Source organism: Equus przewalskii, chromosome 16, assembly GCF_037783145.1.
Source record: "Equus przewalskii isolate Varuska chromosome 16, EquPr2, whole genome shotgun sequence".
Lineage (NCBI taxonomy): Eukaryota > Metazoa > Chordata > Mammalia > Perissodactyla > Equidae > Equus > Equus przewalskii.
In genome coordinates this window covers 76,000,447-76,011,022 of record NC_091846.1, presented here as the reverse complement: position 1 = coordinate 76,011,022, position 10,576 = coordinate 76,000,447, and the positions used below count along the sequence as shown (strand labels likewise).

The 10,576-nt window shown below is 39.8% G+C and overlaps 1 protein-coding gene across 2 annotated transcripts; it reads left to right on the top strand.

Annotated features, from left to right (window-relative positions):
- The first annotated feature begins 170 nt into the window (after positions 1 to 170).
- Positions 171 to 7,667, top strand: LIG4 (DNA ligase 4). 2 transcript variants are annotated; one of them, XM_008506874.2, is made up of 2 exons: positions 171 to 329; positions 3,804 to 7,667. In XM_008506874.2, the coding sequence occupies exon 2, from the start codon at positions 3,832 to 3,834 to the stop codon at positions 6,565 to 6,567; it is 2,736 nt and encodes a 911-aa protein (XP_008505096.1). In that variant the 5' UTR covers positions 171 to 329; positions 3,804 to 3,831; the 3' UTR covers positions 6,568 to 7,667. The 2 variants fall into 2 exon arrangements, with proteins under 2 accessions (XP_008505096.1, XP_008505095.1); XM_008506873.2 differs by having other exon boundaries at positions 277 to 686.
- Positions 7,668 to 10,576: the final 2,909 nt, after the last annotated feature.

Sequence of the window (10,576 nt, the reverse complement as noted above, 5' to 3'; positions counted from 1 at the left end):
ACGAAATACACTCTTGTGGGTCAGATGCTTGCAATGAGCACCTGCTGCTGAGGCTAACGGGAGTAATGCTAGTAGTCACACTGTAACCAGGGCAACCTCGGGTCCTCTGCAGCCGCACAAAGTGTGCACTCCTCGCAGAGCCCATCCTGCCCGCCACTGCGCGTGCGCACATTATCACCGTGACGTCACGGCCTCGCCCGCCCGCAGGTGGCGCCTGTGCCTGCGCCAGGAGCAGCTGGCTGAACCGGCTCCTCGGGTTCGGGCTTCCGGTTTGGTGTGTGCCGAGGCTCCGCCGAGGAGGGGCCTGATGGTCCCCGGAGCGAGCGGAGGTGAGGTCTGGGCCGGCGGGCGCTGGGCAGGGTGAGCAAAGCAGGAGGGGGCCGCCTCGCGTCTTCTCGGTCCCGCAAACTCCTGTGGTGTGAAAAGTTGGTTTTCTTCTTACTCCTGGACTGAAAGTGCTGCAGCTCCCCGCCCCCGGCTTCGCAGGTCGGGGCGCGGACTCCTCGGCGACCGCGCTGCCTCGGACCCCGGGTGCTTGTTCGGGGCTCTTGATGTAGACCCCCAGCCCTGGGACGTGGGGCGAGGGGACTGTAGTTTCTGCCGCGTTTGACTCTCGAGAACCGTGGGGGCTGCCTTCATTGCATACGTTGTGGTTGTGACGACCACCCGGCCGCTGGGGACGAGAGGTAAGGCCGCGTGTCGAAGGCTCGGGATTCAGCTGGCCTCTGTTGAGGGTTTGGGGGCAGAGGAGTGGTGAGGACCCCTCCAGTGACTTTACAGGAGTGAACGGGTGGAGTTGGAGGGAATTACTTTATTTCTGTTCTACCCTTTGTCTTTCATTAACTTCCCGGATCCCACAGCCTTCTGGCAGTTTTTCACCGCTAATTTTTTTCTGCCGGGATTCTCCCAAAACGTCACCAAGTGTGGTGAAAGGTAGGCTGCTGTGAACCCTATGTCTTGTCAAGGGTTGCACGAAGGAAGCTTCGATAGTACCAGTCACTTTCTCTCCAATAAAATAGCAGTGAATCATCTCCCGTATTCACTTAATGCAACCTTGCTAGTGTGTTTGGTTGTGCAGGCGGCACCCGAATGGCTGATGAGTCATTATTGTGTACTGATTACTTGTATTCATTCTCTTGAAAGCTTTGCTCATCATTATCAAAAAGCGAAGCGTCCCCCTCTTCTTATTTGCTTAGTATTTTGTAATATTTATATTTTAAATGTTGCTTAGTTCAACAAGCATTATAGTATTAAAATTGATCAAGGGCTCCCTAAATGCCAGGGAATGTGTTAAGCACCTTCTGTAAATTATCAGATGTCATTCTAATTTCTGCCTGGTTATTAACTCCATTTTACACTTGAAGAAACTGAAGCTTAATCGTTGCCCCATATCACAGAGCTGTTAAACGTTAGAGTCCACAGTTGAACTCAGATTTATTGGACTCCAAAGCCTGGGCCCTAACCACTGACTTCTCTGTTTTGTTTTTTTGCAAATTGAAAACATCAGAATCCAGAATCCAGAAAATAAAAATAGAGAGCATATACAAAGCAGTGGAAATCCTAAAATTTGACTTTTTATGCAATTTTAATAAGTAAAAATATTTAAGCCTATTCATTTTATACTAATTTTAGAATCCTTGTTATCTATATAACGGTTTTATGATGCATGTATATCCACGTTGTTACCTGGATTTCAACATGATTATAAAGTAATCTGAGTCTTTGCCTGGGACCTGTTGAGGGAAACTTTGACTTTGGGACCGTACAGAATCTACAGATAGATCAGAAACTATACTAATCTTGAACATTCAAAGAAGTATTTCTTAACATACTTCACTTTATATGCGTTATGTATAAATTGTAAATATAATGTTATATGCTATAATGTACTGGCTTGAGGGAGCATGTTTTGAGAGGTAGGACGTTGAACATAGTTAACCAGGTGGTGTAGTCAGTTATGCAGAGGAGACACAGTAAGGGGAAGTGGGTACCATATTCAGAGATAAAAGTCTCAGGAACGGGGTCTCTCATGGGTTTATCTTTTGGTCTAACCAACTCAGCAGAAGTTGGGTTTCCTTTGTCAGGAGTCAGACTGAGAAGTGCAGCTTTATTCCCTGTAGGCCACCAAAATGGTTGTGGTGAAACTTGCCCAGTGCAGTTGTAGCTGCTGAGTTGTTTGTAATCAAACTGAATCCCACCAGGCGTTTGGGGAGCGTGTTTGTGAAACCGGCTCCTAGCTTTCCCTAGTGTGATTTTCCAGGAACTCAGCTCCAGGAATTCATCCAGCAAGCAAACCTCCTACGTGCCAGGTGCTGTTGGCACATTATGAGACAGTTTCTGACCTCCGGAGACTCGCGGTTTAGTAAACCCAGTAACTGTAATTAGCCCTTCGAGTTCTTGTGCTGCATGTTAGATAATGTAGTCTTGTGCGGATGGTGTGTGTGATTGTCTTTTGTTTGCTGGAGTAGGGGCATCTCCTGCTCTCTACGCTATGTGGTGCCCACTCCCTGTGAAGCTGCTCTGGGCATGTGTTGGGAGGTGTCTGACACCACAAGATAAGACATGGTTTATATTACTGGAGCACACATTTTTGCTTGAAGTCTTTTTTGGAAAAGTTAGTTCATTTTAGTGTTACATAGTTTAAACCATATTAAAATAGCTCTGGTATCTAATAGATTCTAATAGAACCTGCATGAATACTTAAAACTGGAAAGAAATTTCATACTCGTGGTGACCACTTTAGGAAGTACTCTAGACCGTAGCCCAGCTAGGTACCCATTGTTTCCTCTCTGAGTTTGGAAGATGCTTCAGTGAAAAGCTCTGTCTCATGACGTTTTACTTTTGTTTTATTTTTGTTAAAGCCCTTAACATTTTATAACTAGTCCCCATGACGTCCCTTTGTCTTTACGGAGTGTCTGCTTTCTCAAGGCAGAAACAGACAGCCTGTGCCCATAGCCTGGTGCCTTGCTCATGTGTAGACAGCGAATGGTTGGGGCGTAACCGGCCTGGGAGTATGAACAAAAAAAGTGTGCGAATGAGTTTCAGTTTATAAAACTGTAAGTAACTGCGATAAAATAGAGTTAAAAGAGAGAGATCAGGTGCGGACTTCATGGGGTGGGTGTTTTGGGTTGGGTTTTGGATGCTGGAGTCATTTGGCACAGCGAGTGATGGTGAAGTGCCAGTAAGCATAGTTGTCGGCTTGTTTGGCTGGAAGAAGAGGACACCGGGTTTTTTTGTGAAGGGCCCTGTCTATGTAGGAGTTGAAGCTTCCTAGAAAGCCGGATTTCAATTCAGTGGGCTAGAGATTTGTTAAAAGCATCTGTGTCAAAAAGTTTTGTTTCTGGTGCTGTGTGGTAGTGTGACAGAAAAAGAGGAGATCTGTAAGGAGAGGCCTTACCTCAGAAGCCCAGAAATGGAGGGAATTGAGCCTGATTTGTTTTTCTGTTAGCACAGCAATATCCTTTTGCATTATGTGCTAAATAATTAAGGAATGGAATAATTACTTCAGTGAAAGTTGGAATTTAAGGAGAAAGGTAATTAAAATGATTAATTTCAGTATTGTAAATAAAGGGAATGGGGCTGGTGATACTTTTGATAATAAACACTAAATAGGATCGGAGTAAAATAAGTGATTTTCATTAAATGTAGAGGTTGCAAAGAGACACCATTTATAGCATTGATCTGTTTTCATTTAGCAAACATTAATAACCATTTATCTTGAACCAAGCACTCTCCGTAAGGTCTTTACATATTTAGTTGAATTTTACCTTTTACTTAAAGTTATTCTCTTTTTGCTTTATTAGTTAAACCGGAAGATTCCCCGTCGCTTCCATGGCTGCCTCACAAACTTCGCAAACTGTTGCATCCCACGTTCCTTTTGCAGATTTGTGTTCAACTTTAGAACGAATACAGAAAAGTAAAGGACGTGCAGAAAAAATCAGACACTTTAAAGAATTTTTAGATTCCTGGAGAAAATTTCATGATGCTCTTCATAAGAACCAAAAAGATGTCACAGACTCTTTTTATCCAGCAATGAGACTGATTCTTCCTCAGCTAGAAAGAGAGAGAATGGCCTATGGAATCAAAGAAACGATGCTTGCTAAGCTTTATATTGAATTGCTTAATTTACCTAGAGATGGAAAAGATGCCCTTAAACTTTTAAATTACAGAACACCTACTGGAACTCGTGGAGATACTGGAGACTTTGCAACGATTGCATACTTTGTGTTGAAACCAAGATCTTTACCGAAAGGAAGTTTAACCATACAGCAAGTAAACGACATTTTAGACTCAGTTGCCAGCAATAATTCTGCCAAAAGAAAGGACCTAATAAAGAAGAGTCTTCTTCAGCTTATCACTCAGAGTTCAGCACTTGAACAAAAGTGGCTCATACGGATGATTGTAAAGGACCTAAAGCTTGGTGTTAGTGAGCAAACTGTATTTTCTGCTTTTCACAATGATGCTGCTGAGTTGCATAATGTCACCACAGATCTGGAGAAAGTTTGTAGGCAACTGCATGATCCTTTGATAGGACTCAGTGATATTTCTATCACTTTATTCTCGGCTTTTAAACCAATGCTAGCTGCTATCGCAAATATTGAGCGAATTGAGAAGGACATGAAACACCAGAGTTTCTACATTGAAACCAAGCTAGATGGCGAGCGTATGCAAATGCACAAGCATGGGGATGTATACCAGTACTTCTCCCGAAATGGCTATGACTATACGGATCAGTTTGGTGATTCTCCACAGGAAGGTTCTCTTACACCATTCATTCATAATGCATTCCAACCAGATATACAAATCTGTATTCTTGATGGTGAGATGATGGCCTACAACCCTAATACACAAACTTTTATGCAAAAGGGGAATAAGTTTGATATTAAAAGAATGGTAGAAGATTCTGATCTGCAGACTTGTTATTGTGTCTTTGATGTGTTGATGGTTAATAATAAAAAGCTAGGACGTGAGACCCTAAGAAAGAGGTGTGAAATTCTTAGTAGTATTTTTATGCCGATACCAGGTAGAATAGAAATAGTACAAAAAATGCAAGCTCATACAAAGCAAGAAGTAATTGATGCTTTGAATGAAGCAATAGATAAAAGAGAAGAGGGAATCATGATAAAACATCCTCTATCCATTTATAAGCCAGACAAAAGAGGTGAAGGATGGTTGAAAATTAAACCAGAGTATGTAAATGGACTGACAGATGAACTGGACATCCTAATTGTCGGAGGCTATTGGGGTAAAGGCTCTCGGGGTGGAATGATGTCTCATTTTTTGTGTGCTGTAGCAGAGAAACCCCCTGCTGGTGAAAAACCATCAGTGTTTCATACCCTGTGTCGTGTTGGCTCAGGTTACACCATGAAAGAACTGTATGATCTGGGTTTGAAATTGGCCCAACATTGGAAGCCTTTTCATAAAAAAGCTCCACCAAGTAGCATTTTATGTGGGATAGAGAAGCCTGAAGTGTACATTGAGCCTTGTAATTCTGTCATTGTTCAGATTAAGGCAACAGAGATTGTTTCCAGTGATATGTATAAAACCGGCTGCACGTTGCGTTTTCCACGAATTGAGAAGATAAGAGAAGACAAAGAGTGGCATGAATGCCTGACTCTGGATGACTTGGAACAGCTTCGAGGGAAGGCATCTGGAAAGCTGGCGTCCAGACACCTTTATGTAGGTGGTGATGAAGAACCACAAGAAAAGAAGCGGAAATCTGCCCCAAAGATTAGGAAAGTTATTGGAATTATCGAGCACTTAAAAGCACCTAACCTTTCTAACATAAACAAAGTTTCTAATATGTTTGAAGATGTGGAGTTTTGTGTTATGAGTGGAATAGACAACCATCCAAAGCCTGATCTGGAGAATAGAATTGCAGAATTTGGTGGTTATATAGTACAAAATCCTGGCCCTGACACATACTGTGTGATCGCAGGATCTGAGAACATCAGAGTGAAAAACATCATTTCTTCAAATAAGCATGATGTTGTCAAGCCTGAGTGGCTGTTAGAGTGTTTTAAGACCAAAAGCTGTGTGCCATGGCAGCCTCGCTTTATGATTCATATGTGCCCATCAACAAAAGAACATTTTGCCCGTGAATATGATTGCTATGGTGATAGTTACTTTGTTGATACAGACGTGAACCACCTGAAGGAAGTGTTCTCGGGAATCAAAAATTGTAGTGAACAGACTCCTAACGAGATGGCTTCTGTGATTGCTGATTTAGAATATCGATATTCCTGGGACCACTCTCCTCTCAGTATGTTTCGACACCACACCATTTATTTGGACTTGTATACTGTTATTAGAGACTTGAGTACCAAAATCGAAGGAACAAGATTAGCTGTTACAGCCTTGGAGCTTCGATTTCATGGAGCAAAAGTAGTTTCTCGTTTAGCTGAGGGTGTGTCTCATGTAATCATTGGGGAGGATTATAGTCGTGTTGCAGCTTTTAAAGCTTTTCGAAGGACTCTTAAGAGAAAGTTTAAAATCCTGCAAGAAGGTTGGGTAACTGATTCAATAGACAAGTGTGAGTTACAGGAGGAAAATCAATATTTGGTTTAAAGCCAGCTGTTCTAGTGAGGAAAGCCTCTGATCTGGCCGGCTCATTGCAACAGGTGGTAATGATAAAATATTAAACTACATTTTATTCTCTCTTAAAATTTATGCTTAAACAGTATTATTAGATATAGGAACATGATAATTTTAACTTTAGAGATAGAAAAGACAATGGCTCAAAGCCAAGAAAGAAAAAATTCTTTTAGCAGCGTAGTATTTGATGATTTTTATAACCAAGATCAAATAAACAGTTTAAAGAAGAGGTATTTATATAATATCTCTATAGAAATCTAGAATTTTGACTGAAATATTAATAAGATATATTTAGAAGCTTTTAAAGTCATTGAAAGTATTGACCTAAACAGGATTTTCTGAGGTCAAATAGAAAATTTAATAATAGTTTTTATCTAATAAAAGCATTGCAAGAAAAAGCAGAGTTGTTAGAACTGGACTTGCAAAAATGTGTCTTTTAGATTGAATACTAAAAATTTCTCTTTTAAGTGTGAAATGTTGTAAACAAATTTACTTTTTAAGGTGCAGTTCAAGTTCATGAGTAAGACTTTATTAATGATGTCATTAGCTAAATTAGGGAAGTTGGATGGAACTTAATGATCTAAAAACTTGAAAGTAGTTTGATTTAAAAAAAACCTTGCAATTTTAAATTATTTTTCTAAAATAGAGCATGTTTTAAAGAAAGTATTTTTATGTGAATTCATACTCCAGTATAAATAAAATTCATAAGGTGTGAATTTCCTAGATATGATCCATTGAGTAGGTGTCAAAATGGCAAGTGTATTATAACTTTCATTATAGAGAAGTAAATTGCTTTGCCTATTTAAAATGATTTTATCCTTAGGTCATTTAAAGTCAGTATATAGAGTATATATTGCATCTGGACTTATATGCCAAATTTTGGAATACAGCCTATGCATTTTGAAAACTATGTTTACATGACACCACTGAAATACTTGAAATTTGATACCTGAGGAACTGTGTGTAGATTATTTGTAAGTAATTTGAAATTTTATCCAAACAGTGGAAAAAATGTATGTAATTTTGTTTTATTCCTTAATTTAAATAAAATATTTAATATACTATTACAATAATTTCTTATAGTGTATTTAATTTAAAACAATTCCTAGTAGTTATTTCAGTCAGATAGATGTTAGGGTATCAATATAATTTTTGACTGATTCAAATCAGGTTCCTATTTAAGGTTCTTTGTATGTCATATTACTGAATGAATTTTTTTAAAAATTTTAAACTTGTATATTTTTATAGTGTTTATTGAGAAAAGTTACAAAATAAGTGTAGTGGGGGGAAGGATACATAATTTTGCCACCAAAGATATTTACTATTTTAAGTTATTGATAGTAAGGAAAGTGCAAAATACATATTTACAGTGTTAACAAATAAGTATAAACCAAACTATAATGCTTTATTTGATTAGCTTTTCTCAATACGTTGTGAAAATATTTACAGGTCACTAAAATATACCTACATTTGTCATTGCTGCCCAATGTTCTGTTGAATGTGCTGTCGTGTATCCACCTAGCCCATTACTGTTCAACTTTTAGGTTATTTCACCACCACCCCTGTTTTCTTTTCCTATGGGGCATTATAGTACATCTTTTACATAGTCTGTGTACACTAGTCCTATTTGTTTCAGATAAATTCCTGGAAATGGAATTGCTGATTCAACGTTACGTATTTTTTAGTGACTTGCTATGCATTCGAAAATCCTGGCAAAAATACCTTTTAGATTCCTGTCATCTTTCTCATCTCTAAATGTTGGAGAGTTCAGTTTCTTAGTACTGGAGACTGTTCTCTCTTTTCACTCACTCCACATATGGTCTCATCCTGTCTCATGACTTAAAATATGCTGATAACTTCCACATATTTTTAGCTCTGATTTCTTTGCTAACCTCTAGTTCACATATCTAGCTAGCTACATAACATCTCCACATGAAGTCTAATGGGCCTCTCTTACATAATGTGTCTAACCATAACTATTTTTAAAATTTGTATCATAGAAAAAATTTAAAATGCAAAAAAGAGAATAGCGTAATGAACCTGCGTGGACACATCACCCAATCTCAACAATTATCAGTGGTCAATCTTTTTTCATATCTACAGACCTCTGGATTATTTTGAAGTAATCTTAGATCATATAAGTTCATCTACAAATGTTCCATATGGAACTCTTGATTTCTTAAACACACTTATGATCTTTCCCAGTGTTCCCGTCCTCACTAAATGGTGCATGAATTCACCCAGCTGCTCAAGCCAAAAACCATAGAGTCGTCTTGGACACATCTGTTCTCATGCCTCCAATACAAAGCAATCTTGTTGGCTAGAGCTTCCAAGCATGTTCGGAATATGACCTCGCACCACTCTTACCAGTGACCACCGTCCCTATTACTGGACTTCAGTGGCCTCCTCCTTGGCCTTCCTCCCTGTACTCTTGCTTAACTACTGCCTGTTCTCCAGAACAAAGTTTTTACTTTTGAAGGTGCAAGCCAGATCATGTTATTCCCCTGGTCACTGCCACTGAACCCCCATCACTCGTAACTCCCGAAGTCTTTAACGTGGTCTGTTGGACATGGTCCTGCATTGCTGGCTTCAGTTAGCTCACTGTCTTCATTTCGTACCGGTTACCTCCCTTGCCCGCCATATTCTGATCTTTTTGCTTTTCCTTTGAACCTCATTCAGCTCTCATGTTTCCCCCATCCACGCCCCCAACACTCTATTTTTTTCCAAGGCACTGTATTTCCACCTCTTTATTTCCTACCACTAGTCTATAACTCCAAGAATGAAGACATGGGTTTTGTTTTGTGCACTGTTGTAATCAGTCATTCGATAAATAGTGGAATAAATCCTCTGAAGCTGACTGAAAAACCTACTTTGTTCCTATTCTCCAAGGCCATGGTTTCTTGTCAGAAGGCAGGACAAGATAATTACTGTTCAAGAACTCCTCCACCTTTTTCTGCAGCCCTGATGACTTAGAAATGTCCTGAAAAAGTTCATTCGTACTTTCTCTGAAAGTCAGATGGCTGGACCAGCTACCGCGTACCCATGTGCTTTGCCTGGAATCGGCTCCTACAAGCCTGCTTTGGCCCCTTGGAATTTTCACTGTTGGGGAAATAGGTTGAGTGTAGCTTTAAAGCGTCTAATATGGAATTCTTTCAGCATGAAGGCTATTCTGAAAACAACTGCTACCATTCACTTTCAACCAAGATATGGTAAGTTCTTACTCTCTTTGGTAGTCATTTGGGTGAAAAGAATAAGGCAGTCTCTGCCTTCTAGGAGTTCACAGTGTACTAGAAGATAAAGATAACTGGAATCCAAAAGACAAGTGTTTTCCTGGTTAAAGGCTTGATGGGTTGCCCTGGTAAGCCATATACCGTAGTGAAAAGAATACAGACTAGAATCTAGTCATCTGGGTCTCAATTCCAGTTCTGCCACCAATTATCTGTATTATTTTGAGCAAAAAACAAAAAAAATCTGTGTTATTTTGAGCAAATCACAACCTCTTTGAACCTTAGTTTCTGAACTTTCCAATGGAAGCAGCACCTATCTCACCCAGAATGTTTGAGGATAGAATTATAGCACCCAGCATGTAGGAGGGACTTTCCAGCTTTTATCTGTTGCACTTACCCAGGACTCCCCAGTGGAGGTCAACTAATCCTATGGGGGTTAATAAGTGAGTGGATTCCGGAAAGATAAGAATTTCATCAAGCACAGCGGTCTAGGAGGTTTTCCTGGCAGAGGGAAAATTCTAAGTAAAGCCCTGGGGAGTACAAAAGTGTGGGGGATATTTGTAAAATAGTCAGATTTAGGTGTGAGGGGGGGATTAGGTAAATAGGATAGCTTTTGAAGGATCTTAAATGCCACACTACAGAATATGGATTGTACCTAGTGCTCAAGATAAGTGAAGAATTTTAAACGATGTTTTAGGCTCCTGGCTAAGGCTAATTTCTTGATTCCCCCTGGGTTAGTTTGAGCTGAAATTATG